General features: G+C 46.6%; 1 protein-coding gene across 1 annotated transcript in view; it reads right to left on the reverse strand.

Moving 5' to 3' along the window:
* Window positions 1–12,889, reverse strand: part of TRABD2A (TraB domain containing 2A) — a gene marked incomplete at its 5' end in the record, with an annotated part of 53,529 nt that extends 40,640 nt beyond the window's left edge. The window contains 2 exon segments of the mRNA XM_079720490.1: window positions 3,602–4,162; window positions 12,782–12,889. Coding sequence (XP_079576616.1) covers window positions 3,602–4,162; window positions 12,782–12,889 — 669 coding nt within the window.
* Window positions 12,890–14,034: the final 1,145 nt, after the last annotated feature.

Below are 14,034 nucleotides of genomic sequence, written 5' to 3' on the forward strand. Positions count from 1 at the left end.
AGATAGAGGTCAAACAAAGAAAGTCATAAGATTAAGACATCACTGAAAGTTGCTAAGAGAGTAAACCTTAAAAGTTCCCATCACAAGAAAAAAATTTTAGTAACTATGGATGGTCATGGATGTTAACTTGAATTATTGTGGTGGTCATTTCTCAATACATACAAATATGAAATCATTATGTTGTACATCTGAAACTAATATAATGTTATATATCAATTATATCTCATTTTTAAAAAAAAAAAACATTGTGACAGATCACAACAGAAGCAAGAAAAAAGATCTTGATGAAACTCAACAACTGCTTCTGATAAAAGTCCCAGCAAGGGCTTCCCTGGTGGCGCAGTGGTTGGGAGTTCGCCTGCTAATGCAAGGGACATGGGTTTGTGCCCCGGTCCAGGAAGATCCCACATGCCGCGGAGCGGCTAGGCCCGTGAGCCATGGCCACTGAGCCTGTGCATCCGGAACCTGTGCTCCACAATGGGAGAGGCCACAACAGTGAGAGGCCAGCGTACCGCAAAAAAAAAAAAAAAAAAGTCCCAGCAAAATAGAAATTCAAGTATGTTTCATTCACATCATAAATACTAATCAACTAGCAGCACCATGTTTAATGGTGAACTATCAAAGGCTTTCTCATTCAAGTTAGGGAAAGGAAGGATGCCTGATCCTCCCACTACTACTTAATGCTGTTTTAGGCATCCTAGCCAACACATTAGGGCAAGAAAAAGAAGTGAGACAAACTGTGGAAAGATGGATGCTAAATAGTTATTTATCAATGATATGTCTGAACACTAAGAAAACAAGAGAATCAACTAGCATTGTTAGCATACAAGATTTCAATTAAGTGGTTAAATGAATATATAAAAATTAGTAACCAGCTGGAAAATATGAGAAAAGAGTCTTTACACCAACAAAGTTTATATTAAAAACAATGAATAAACCTATGAATTGAGCAAAATCTAGATCAAGAACACTACAAAAGAGGACTAAACTGAATGGAAAGGATAACATGCTCCTGGATTACAGGACTTAATGTGAGGAAACGCCTCAGTTCTTCCCAAATTGATCTAGAAATTAACAAAATCTTAATCAAAATGGTTTTAAGAATCATTAAGGAAAGCAACATCATTATCCATTTTTTAATATAGCATAAAGTGAATGAATGTCATATTGACACAGAAATAGGCAAACAGAAAAATGAAACGAAACGGAAAGTCCAGAAACAGAGAGAGAGAGAGAGAGAGAGAGAGAGGGTGGTGGGGGGTGTGTAATGGTGATATGCTAAAAACAAAGACCATCTAAATCAATGGAGAGAAGCTGACCCAGTCCAGTTCCACCAGAAGGGGAAGCCATAGCCATTTGGAGTCCCCAGAGATGGGCCCTGACTTGGCATGTGGACAGAAAAAAAAAAAAAAAAAAAAAAGGAAGAAGAACTACAGAAAGGATTGCTACAGAACAAGGAGGAAGGAACCAACCACCCCTCAAATGAGCAGAAGACAGGGGCCCTAGGGAATGAGTTAGGTTTCGTCTTTTATCAAAATGAGTACAAATGATCTTGCTTACCGAGAAGGGAGACTCCATCAGCCATCACCCAAAACTCGGATGGAATACTACAATTCTACACAGCAATGAGAATGGTCCATGGACAACTATACACAGCAACCTGAGTGAATCACAAAGGTAATGCTGAGCAAAAGAAGCCAAGCACCAAAGAAGCATCTGGGTGAATGCATTTATGTGACGTTCTAGAAATGTCAAACTAAGTTATGCTCAAAGATTTTCAGAACAGTGCCGATCCTTGGGGTGGGGATGGGGGTAGGACTGAAGGGCTTCTGGGGAGCTGCAGCTGTTCTGTTTCCTGCCCTGGGTATGGGGCACATGGTCTGTGTTTGTGAAAATTCATCAGGTGCAATTTTCTATAGAGTTATGCTGCGATGAAAACTTTACACTAACTTTCTGGGGCGATGGAAATGTTCAACATCTTGATCTGGTAGTGGGTATATGCATATGCTAAAATGCACTGAGCTGACACTTAGGTTGTGAGGTGAGTAGGGGAGGGATGGACTGGGAGTTTGGGGTTAGTAGATGCAAACAATTACATACAGAATGGACGGACAACAAGGTCCTACTGTATAGCACAGGGAACTATTTTCAATGTCCTGGGATAAACCATAATGGAAAAGAATAAAAAACTATGTGTATATGTATACCTGAGTCACTTTGCTGTACAGAAGAAATTAACATATTGTAAATCAACTATACTTCAATTAAAAAAAGGTTTTATAAGAAATTTAGTTTGTAAATATTAAATACCTATATGATCCTTAAGAATGTCATGAAATCAACATGACACCCCAGTGTATAACTATACTATAACTACAGTGCTTAAAACATTTCGTAAACGTATCACCTTAAGAGATGATACACACATGCATGCAAAGATATCTTGCTCAAGCTAATATTTTACTTCCAAGGCTTTGTCTCCCAGCAACTGGAAGTATGAAAGAAGGCTTTGGCTCAGTTAAAAATGCTCACAAATTTCAAACCTGTAAGGTCAAAATCAATGAGCCTTTAAATCAAAGTACTTTTCTTTTTCAAAACATTTGTATTAAATGCAGACATTGAAAAAGTTAGAATATTGGCTTTGCAGGTTTCCAAAACAATGCAAGAAAAACTCCCCTAGGAGACCAACAAAATTAGCAGTCCCCTATTTTATCTATAAATCTCAACATGCCAAACAAATACTATATTTTAGCATCTGAGTATTTATTAATATTATAGAATTTTAGCAAGGTAAATTCCCTAAAAATTTCATTATCAATTCAGGAATGGCATTTTTATGCTGTTGAATGTTCTTAAACCTTTAAATAACAATCCAATTTCAGTATTTCAAGATCCTCTAAGGCCTGGATGACTGGATTTTATTCTGCGCACCAACAACCCAAGCCAATCACTGAGACTATCTGCAAAACAAGAATACTTATTTCATATTGCAAAATTCCCACTGGCCCCTAGAGGTATCTAAGGCACTTTAAAACATCAACAGCAACAAGAAACTTCAGTGAAATAATGACACTTTAATAAAGTATTTCTTGTCTTATGAGAAGTGAAGAACTTCTTGAAAATCAACCTAAATTCTAATGCCCTGGGGTAGGATCTCTAAACAATGGGTACAAGACCATAACTCTGCCTTAGAAAGGAATGTCCTGGGGTGAGTGTCCTGAAGAGAGACAGCAATGATCTCAAAGGGACTGATGTTACCTGAAACAGCCACGGCCGGTATCATTTGTGACCCAGGCCACTCCCCGGGACAGCCAGTCTGGACTTCACTTTCCTAAACAACGACCCGAATTAAAATGAGTAACAAAAGCATGCAATACTTGCTGGGATAACAAGAAAAAACAAGTTTTCTTTCTTGATAATACACAGATAAGTGACAAAAGTGACTGACAGGCTTATTTTTTCATCCGTAGAATAAATTTCTTGAGCAAAGACAATTATTAGGTCAACTGTGCTTCTGGTCTATTTCCTGTAGTCTTGTAATTCAATAGGTTCAGCCACACAATCAACTGCCACCAAGTCCTACACACAAAGAGGGTCTTACCTGTGAGAAGTTCAGCCCACTCAACGGATGGCATTGCTCTTCCACCTTCTCCACTGCCCCCGTCTGTTTCCTCAGCCACTCGGCCTCCTGGGCAAGGTACAGGTCTAAGACAGGCACCCCACAGGACTTGATGTCCACTTCGGTCAGGGAGTTGACCATGAGCATCACCCAGACGGGCCTCTTCCGCTCCCAGTTGCCCGCGATGGCATTGAACAGGCAGTCTGCATAGAGACCCTTACCATGCTGGTCAGGTGTCATCCACGAGGGCATCATGAGCTTGACGTACTCAAGGTGGCGCTTAAGGCGGCAGTAAATGTCCCTGGGGAGCACGTCCTGGAGGTTCTCACCTCGTGGCAGCATCTGACAGCTGGTGAGGGCCGAGATAGTGTAAGGGTCTGTGAGGTCCAGCTCAAAGTACACGATGCTGCTCTGCTGAAAAGCCTCCTTGGAGTTGTCTGGGATGAAGTCCCAAACCCGGGTGTATGGGACATGGATGGTGCCAAAGAAGTAAGACAGCGGGTCTCGCTTTATGGTCCACAAGAAGGAATTCAACTCATTTTGCTAAAAGGAAAAGAGACAACATCAAGGCATGATATGGAGGGACAGGAACCTGAGAGGTAAACTAGAGAGACAAGTCACCCTGCAGGAGAAAAATGATCAAAATAGAGCTAAGACTTTTGAGTCCAGGCAGATTCACCTACCAGGGGCAGGAGTCCTCAAAGCAGACTGAATTTCAGCATCCCTTCCCTTTTCTCATCAAAATGTTGATTAAAGATGAGAAAGCAATACAATCACCAGCTCTGAGTTTGCCCCATGCCTGCTCTAGCAACTGGACAGGAGTTAAAGAGGGGGTTCTCAAGGGACTACAAGGATGCACCTGGTACAGGTAAGGGACACCTGAGGAGCCCACTGTTACCTCCCAGGCACACCTGGTGGTTTCTACTTCTTCAGATCTCAAATTCAACAACCCCAAAGGCAGAGTCTCTCAACTCTGGCTGCACATTTGGAATCACCTACAAGGCTTCTAGAAGTCCGATATCTGGGTCTCATCCCAGATCAATCACAATGGGATCTCTGGAGGTGAGATAAGAGGTGATATTTTTAAAGCTTCCCTGGTGACTCCAATGTGCAGCCAAGGTTGACTCCACAGTCCTAAGAAGCCCCTGATTGCACAGTTTGCCCCGTCCCTTTAGGACATGCATTGTCCTGCATTTCTCTCTTACAAAAGCCTTCTGGTTCAGCAGCAGAGAACTGGATGGTTCCACGATCTCACCCAACAGTTTTATAGGCTGAGCACTGGTTACATCCTGAGGCCAAGCCACTTTGCCCTTTGGCCCTGAGTGTCTCTCAGTCTCAACAGCAGGCATTTATGAAACATCTGTTTATTAAGAGCTACTGTACAAAGAAGTGCACAGGGCAGCCCTCAAGGAGTTCAAGTGTAAAGGTCAGATATACGCATGGGGCGAGCCCCACATCAAGCAACCCAGAGATGTGAAAATCCATGTTTTATAGGAAAGAATATTTGGAATTCATTCTCTTTACAAAGGCTTCATTTCAGCAGCCTTTTAAGTAGCATGTTTTCCTGGATTGTGAGGTTTCAGTTTACTGTCAGCTCTCATTATGTATCATAGTTATGTTCTATAAAGTCACTGTGAACACTGAATTACCGGATACTGAACCACTGCTCCTAGGGGAAACACAGGGTTAGGTTCCTACGAGCCTCTGGTCACAACGTTTTAGTCAACAGAGCAATACATAACCTTGTTTTATGTTTTATGTGTGCTTCTGTTGAAAAGCACCTTCTTTAGTATATTTTGTTGACTCGTGAACATTGAACTCATAGCCAACAACACCGTAACTCATGCCTGCAGGAAGCTCATCTAACTCATGTATTTTCTCCCTAAGGCACATCACTGCCCTCCTGTGCTTAGGAACACTAGACAGCACTTCATTCATTTTAAACAGTGAAATCACCTCCAAGAAGCACAAAAATGCAAAAAAAAAAAAAAAAAAAAAAAAAACGTGGCACTAAGTAAACTACAAAAAGTACACTTGTTTACTTGTTTCTAGTTCGAGGGGTGAAAAGACAAACCAGAGCACTGACTTATTCGACCTCCGCTGGGTGCCTGTGCATCCGGCCTCTCAACTTTTTCGCAGTTCTGGGCACATCCGCACGTGAAAGTGAAAGCACCACAAGCTTGGGGTTAACAATTTTAGCAAGTTGGCAAATTCACAAACATGAAATCTACAAATAATGAGGGTCAACTATATTTGCACTTCTGTGTCATTGTTTCAGCAGCAGCAACCTGGTCTCAAATGAAATATTACACAGAATCTCAAAATATAAGACCCATGAGGGTGGAGCTGGCTAAAGCAGGGGCCCTACTCTCTTCAGCCTGCTCTTCACCACCTGTCCCCCGTCACCTTCACAAAAACACCATGGGACCACTCAGAGGAGAGCAGAGGCAGGGAAACACGTGGGCTGGGGTGACATAACAGCAGGGGGAGGTCAGGAGCCAACAAGCCCACAACTCTCCACAAAGGACATTCGCTAAGCAGCCTCATTAGTGTTGGCCACAGGGGAACAGGCCTGGTGCCCCAGAAGGGACTTTTCCAAAGAAATTAGAAATCCCGATATTAAATAAAATCTTCCAATCGGGAAATGGGACCTCAATTTTCTCAAAACACCATGCACACCAGACGGGGCTTATCTCATTAGCCTCCAGCCTGTGACCTTGTTTTTTAAAGTATTCAAATTATAGTTCTGCTCACACACCCAGCTTTTCAAGAATGCACTAATTATGCTCAATTCTGCTTCTGTCTCGGCCACCCCACTGAGATTTATTTTTATTTATTTATTTTTGCCGTGCTCCATGGCTTGGGGGATCTTAGTTCCCCAACCAGGGATGGAACTCAGGCGGTGAAAGTCAGATAATAACCCCTATCATAAGTAATGGTAATAAACAAGTTAGACAAGTAAAAGTTAAATGACTGAACAAATGAGAGAAAGAATATATTTTTAAAATAATTTTTAAAACCTGTTAACGATTGAATTAGTATTAAGAGATGAATGGTGTACAGGGTCTCCAGCCAGTCCTCAGGCATCCTCTTAGGGAGTAATGAGAGTCCCCAGGGTTATTTAAATACTACTTCAAAAAGCACATGGAAACTGTAGTCTACCAAAAAATGGTTGCCAAAGTCTAATTAAGCAATCAAATGTCTCAGTGTTGGTTAAAATGAGATCAAGCTGGTAGAAAAACACTGGTTAGACAGTAATCAAAAGCTGAGGTTGACAGTTATGGCTTTGGTTAATTTTAAATGGGTAACAGAATAATTACCTTTAAATGCAACTGGTTTGCTAGAGGTGGCCTTCCAAGCATAGGTTTAGTTTGTTTTATTTGTTCATTTTAGTGGGAAGCGTTGGTGATCACAGGGGTCCTGGATGATGATATGATTGGAGACCACTGACCTATACATCTGGTTACACAAGCTCCACACAATCTACCAAAGGATTTCTACACAGTTTCCAACTGGAGACATGGCAAATGGTTGACATATTATTAAACACATGGGCACCCGATTCATTGTCATCTATCAGGAGACCATGATAGTAAACAAATATATTCCAAGAAAAACCAAGCCCATACTGCAGGATCATAGCGTGGGGTTGGTGGGGAGTGGTGAGGAGGTGTTTCATTTTGGTTTGGCTTTGCTTTGTTTTCGCCCAACACACTTAATGTCCCTAATGTCCCATCCTACCTCAAAACGCCTACACGTCTCTTCAGGAACAAAGTCTGTTCAATTACATGTATCCATTCTCAGTTTCTTATTTATTTTATTGGTGTCTTTTCAACCAGTATGAGTCTAGAAATAGGGTTATTGTGTGATCTTTTCACTGAAAACTGCTCAGGTTTTTTTTATTTATAATATTTTTCCAAGAACATTTCTTGGTTGATGATTTTTTAAAATATTTATTTATTTGGCTGCACCAGGTCTTAGTTGCAGGTCGCAGGCTCCTTAGTTTCGGCTCAATGGCTCCTTAGTTGTGGCATGCGAACTCTTAGTTGTGGCACGCATGTGGGATCTAGTTCCCTGACCAGGGATTGAACCCGGGCCCCCTGCATTGAGAGCGTGGAGTCTTAACCACTGTGCCACCAGGGAAGTGTCTGCTCAGGTTTTTTAAAAAACAGTACTCATGTTCTGGCATCTAGCCATGCACTGACAGTAATGATGCTGAAAGCAGCTGGCTGATATTGACTGTTCGCTGTGTGCCAGGCACCATCCAAGCGTTGCACATGGATGGTTCTGCTGCATTTGTTCAACACTCATTTCTTTCCCACCTATCAATGCTGTGCCCACCAAGCACCAGGCACGGCTCCAGGCATGAGGCACTAGGAATACAGCAGTGAATGAAGTATGGTCTCTGCCTCCGGTATGTTAATGGTAACTGCTGAGGAGAACACAGAAGCAGAAGGGGAACAGGAAGTACTGGTGGAGGAGGGATGTTGTCTTAAATAGGGTGACCAGGGAAGTCCCTGAATGTCCAGTAGGTCATTTAAGCCTTGCCATGAAGGAGGTAAGAGGTCAAAGTACAGGACTATCTGGGAGAAGAGCAATCCCTCCAAGAGGAGGCAACAGCAAGTGCAAAGACCCTGGGGCAGAAAGGCCCTCAATGTGTTGGAGGAGCAAAAAAGAGGCCAGCATGACTGCAGCTGGACAGCTCAAGAGGCAGGCAGGAGGCAAAGGTCAGAGAGGTCAACAAAGCCTGGCCGCACAGGGCCCCCGAGCTCCTGGAAGGGTGGAGGCTTTTATGCTGAGTAGGATGGAAGCTGGCGCAGGTTTTTAATGAGAAGTGAAACGAGCTGAGTTAATGTGTTGACAGGATCACTCTGGCAGCTGTGATGAACAGACTACTGAGAGATGAGGGCAGATGAAAGAAGGTCAGTTAGGAAGTTACTGAAACGACCCAAGTGAGAGAACAGAGCAGCAGTGACAGACTTGATGAGAAGTGATCAGAGATGAGATTCTGCCTGTATTCTGGAAGCAAGAGCCAACAGGATTTGCTGACGAATCGGTTAATTAAAAGGATGAAGTTACCATCAACCCAGATGGAGAAGATGGGGTGGAACAGGATTCGAGGGAAGGTCAGAAGTTTGGTGCTGGTCCCGCTGAGTTGAAATGTCAAGCAGACATCCAAGTGGGGAGGTCGAGTGGATAGGCGGATGCATGAGTCTGGAGTCTGGGAGAGATCTGGGCCCCAGATGAAAAAGAGGGTGTTGTCATCATTTCGATGTTATTTAAAGCCATAGGACTAGATGAGATCTCCAAGGGACTAAGTGCAAACAGGAGAGAAGGGGTCTAGAAATGGTCCAACCTTGTGAAGTCCAGGGAAAGAAGAGAAGCCAGAAAAGAGAAGTGGCCAGCGAGGTAGCAGGGAAAATCAGAAGAGCAGGAAGCCCGCTGAAGGAAGAGCTTCGGGGAGGAGACAGTAAGCCAGTGGGTTGGGTGTGGTTGATGGACTAAATAAGTCGAGGATCTGGACAACTGACCTCTGGATAGAGCGACACGGAGGTCGCTGGCGACCCAGACGAGAACGGTTTTTGTGGCATGGTGGGGGTGAACGCCTGCTCAGTGCCCACATAGGAGAGATGGGGAAGAGAGGAAAAGGAAGGATACACAGCTAAGTAAGACACTGGCAGTTTCCAGACAGAGACATCGAGGCCTTGAGAGGTTTATTGTGCTACAGAAGGTCTCATAGCTGCTAAGTAGTGGGTCCAGGATTTGAAGCCAGGCAGGCTGGCTCCTGAGCCCCAGGTTTTAAACACCGTATCAGGCGGCCTTAGCATGCAACAGACATCCCTCGCGATTCAGACTTACATCTTTTTCAATTCGTACTCTGCTATGTGCACCATCGCCCGGGAGGACCACCTGACTCCACATCTAGAGAGGCTCTGTCCAGCTCCCCGTCTTGGGCCTCAGTGACCTACCCAGATGAACCCACACTGACATCTTTAACTCCTCAGGGGGCCATCCTTTCCCGTTCTCTCTTTTCGGGATAACACAGCTTGGGGGGTGGGGGGCTTTTCCACTTTTTTTTTTTTTTTTTTTTTTTAAGCCAGGGGTTTTAAAGTGGTTTTAAAGAAATGATCTTTATCTTGTGGAGCTTCTTCAATACATGGAGTTCTGTTCTGACCCAGGAGGGCACCCTGTCTCCCACTCTGGCTACTGACACCTCTCTACCAGGCCCTTCTGAAAGGCGAGTCTTCAGGGCTTCTGATCGGGGAGCTCTTACCTTGCCTTTGCCCACAGGTGAGTGCCTAGGCTGCTGCACTGATCTTAGGGGTGCAGCTGCCCCTGCCTCACACAGACACCCTCAGGAGAAGGGCTATTTGTCTCCATAAAAGAAAAACAAAATGGCTCTACCACCCCCCTTTCACTGTAATTGTGGCCCCTACATGCTACTAGAGGGAGCCATGTATCTTAACATTCTGATGATTTCAAGGGGAAAAAAAAAAAAAACTTAACACCATGAACAGGTTTCTTTTAAAAGAAGAAGACATGTCCATGGATGACAGAGACATGCCAAGTTCTGCGGACTGAATCACCTCACCGGAGATTTTAACACACATGTGTAATCCATACAATGAAACAAAGTAGCACAATGACAGCTTGTGTAATGTGGGCTAAATCCCTAAGCCACGGGCCCCCTCAGCTCTTCCCATCCAGCTCCTGGACCTGAGATAACTGCTCTTTTCCAAGAGGGCCCTTCAGCAGACCAGCTGGAATGATATTAAAGTAAGTTGGCTTTAGTTTGCCCTTTTCATTCGACAAATATTTATTTAGCATTTACTATGGCCCAGCACTCTTGTATGCACTGGGGATGCAGCAGCAAACAAAAATTCCTATGCTTATGAATATTGGGGGTGGGTGGGCAATGAACAAACATTTTTATCAGATGGTGGTTAAGTGCTACACAGGAAAATAAAGTCGGAAAAGCAGATAGGACGGCAGGGTGGCTGGGGAATGGGGGTGGGAGTGACATAATCTTTAATAGGTAATCGGGAAGGGTCTCACTGGGAGAATCTGAGCAAAGCCCAGATGGAAGTATGGGAGCAAGCATGTGGATATCTGGATGAAGAAACAGCAAATGTGAAACAATGCTAGCAGGAATGGTAAGAACACTCCAGAGTTGTGTTTGAGTGTTGATAAGGAACAGACTCAACCTGTGTGTTGCTCCGGGTAAAGCCTGCCTTGTCTGTGGCGGACTTTGGCTCAGAAGACCTCTCTAATGATTGACGAAAGTTGAAAACCAAGCCAGCTATCAAGCCACAGTCCTTCCAGAAAGCTACAGGAAGCTGCCACACCGGATGGGAGGCTGGATTCCACAGCCTCCCTCTACAATCTCAACACCCCAACCCCCTAGGGGACCCACCCACAGTGCCCTCTACAGCCTGCAGATCAAGCAGACAGCCCTGCCACTGACTGACCTTCTGACCTCCACACAGGACAAGGCAATTTGCTCACAGAATAGAACATTGATTCTCAAAGTGTGGTCCAGGGACTTGTGAATGTCCCCAAGTCCCTTTCAAGCAGTCTGTAAGATCAGAACTATTTTCATAATAATACAAAGATATTTTCCTCTTTCATTCTCTCACAAGTGTACAAACAGAATTTTCTAGAGGCTACAAGTCTCTAGATAACATCACCCTCCGACAGTCAATGGCATGTGCGCTTGTGTATTCTTGCGTTTTATTAATATTTCCGTTAACCCACACAAGTGTTTTACTATGAGACCAAAAAGTATGAGAACCGACAGATTAAAAGACCCACGAAGACAGATTCAACAGAAGGGAGAAACAGAGACCTTATCAAGACCCACTCAATAATATTATTACGAGTTGGTAATAGATTCGCAAAAGTGCAAGGCACTCTGCTTTCATATGAAAGGACGGACTTCTGCCTTGTATAACAAGCCCGCAGCTGCCACACCGCAGCAGAGTTTGGAACGATCCCTGGTGAGGATTTCCCTCTTCGACCTCCGCGCGTCCGCAGCCCAGGGCGCCCTAGGAACACAGTGCAGCTTCCCGGGCAGCCCTGTGCGCCAGGAACGGCTCAATGAGGTCACCTTCTCCCTTGCTGTGGTTAAGACGATGAATAAAATCACGGAGGGAAGTGGACGCGGCCCCGGATGCTGAGCAGGTGTCACCGAAAGTGGGCAGACCCCGAACTCCGGCACCCGGCGTCCGAGGGCACTCAGTCTACGATCACCTTCCCCAGCGCCAGGGATCCACAGAGACTGGACCCACCGATGTAAACTCGCAAAAGTCAACTTCCACGGAGCTCAGAAGAGAGGGGCTTCAGACCTGCAGAAAATTCCGAGCGTAGGAAAATTGATCAGGAAATGGAAACGCTCTTCTCGAAAGAGGTTCAGCCCCGGGGACGCCAGACCTGCCGGGTTTCCGTTCGGCTTCTGCTCCTATAGGGCGGGGTGGACACGGGCAGGTCACTGGGGCTCTCTCACCTCGTCTCCTCTCACCCCAAAACGCTGATGCGAAGATCTAAGGAGGCGCCGGGCGCGTGAACGCTAGGCTGTCAGACCTGGTCTCTCCACCAACGCGCTCTGTAACCTGGAGCACAAAAGTCCCTCTCTGAGCCTCAGTTTCCCATATCAGTAAAACAAGAGGGATGGCTTCAGCTTCCCCCACATTCCTCCTAACTCAGGCACTGAATAGACGAAGGTTAAATCAAGCAGCTGCTGGGAGCTATTACCATTTCGAAACGAGCAGAAATGAAAGGCTAGGGACGAGCAGGCAGAACAAACTTCAAAGTAAATGTGCCCAAGTCCCGGGCCCACTGGGTCTTCGCGGATTCGTCCCTCAAACGCCAGCGAAGCAGGCTGGCGAGACCCGGGAGACCCGGCCAGGGACTCCCTTCGGCTGACGAATGGCGAGGGCTGGGGGACAGGGTCTCGTGTGGCCGGAGTTCTGCGCCCCCGCCGGAAAGGGGAACCCGGGGGCTGGGCGGGAAGCGCGAGCTAGGAGGCGCCGCCGTGCAAGGTGGGAGCCCGGCCCGCTGAGTCGGCTCGGGGTCCGAGAGCACGGGGCTCAGTGCGGTTGGGAAGGTAACCACCCCCAGGAGGTGCCGGGAGGCCGCCGCGCCCGCGCCCGCTGCGCGCCTTACTTGGGCCTTGAGCTTGCAGTTTGTGGAGGCGGGCGCGCCGCGCGGAGGGGCTGCGCTCGCGGGCAGGAGGCAGAGGGTCGGCAGCAGGAACCAGCTCCAGGGACTCATCCTCCTCTCGGTGGCTCCGAGGCCTGGGGCGCAGAGGGGAGGAGGGAACCAACAGTGGCCTCCCGGCTCGGCTGGCCGGCGGCCGCGGGGCTCCATACTCGCCCGGTGCCCGCCATGGCGCGCCGGGCTGCAGGGGGCGGGGTCGCTCGCCCACTTCCCCGCGCCTCTCGCCCGCTCCCTCCGCGGTTAGCGCGACCGCCTCATCCCCAAGCCCGGAGGCGGCGGCCACGTGAGGCAGAAGAACCCCGACCCCGCCCAACCCCTCCGCCGCCCGTCTGCCCCGCGCGGAGGCAGCCGCGGAATCCGCGGCCCCGGTTCTCCCGCCCAAACCCTGCCCCGGCCGCCGGCCACCCCGTGAGCCAGAAGGGAAAAGTGAGGCTCCGGGACTGTCTTCTAAATTCAACCGAAAATCGTACTAGCTCCTGCCCTTACGTCTGCGTTCACGCTGCCAATTCCGAGGGTGGCTCTTGATGGAAAGAAATAGACCAAAGAAATAAATGAAAGGCTATTTTTAAAGGCAAGTTCATGTAAACAAAGGCAATCGCAGGGAAGTTTTGTCTGTAAAAGAGGGGACTAGTCAGTGTGTGCATTCAGTTAAAACCCGGAACCACGAAAGCCGGCAGTCCAGTAAGTGCCCTCTTAAGGGATTTGGGAGAGTAATAGGAAGGATTAACAGCGAACTCGAAGGATTACTGCAAAGATTAAATGACGACATTTAGGACGCACATACTAGGTCTGCAAAAAGTGGTCGCTCTCTTTCCGCTCTAAACTCCCCAAGGGGTTTTTTACAGCAATGACCCTTCAGGAAGAAAAAGTTATAAAAGCAACTGGGTGTGCTCGGCCTCTCCCACCTCCCACCCAAGGCTTGGGTGCACTCCACCACCTCCCTGTACAGCCCAGACTCCTGCCCGATTAACTTCTGAGCGGTGTTTAACGGAGCATTTCGTAGGCAGGGTATCTTAATTGTTTTAAGTCCCCGTCCATTTTGGGAATCTGATGTAAACTTTGGAGAATCTCGGGGGGGGGGGGGGGGGCGATTTGCTCACAGTGGGAGGAGTTTTCTGAGCCTCTGGTGCCCATCAGCAGTACTTCCAGTTAAGAACCCCAGGTTTTTAAAAGGCAAGTTTTTCCAGCTTTCATTCAGG

This window comes from Hyperoodon ampullatus (genome assembly GCF_949752795.1).
Source record: "Hyperoodon ampullatus genome assembly, chromosome: 15".
In the NCBI taxonomy this organism is placed as follows: Eukaryota; Metazoa; Chordata; class Mammalia; order Artiodactyla; family Ziphiidae; genus Hyperoodon; species Hyperoodon ampullatus.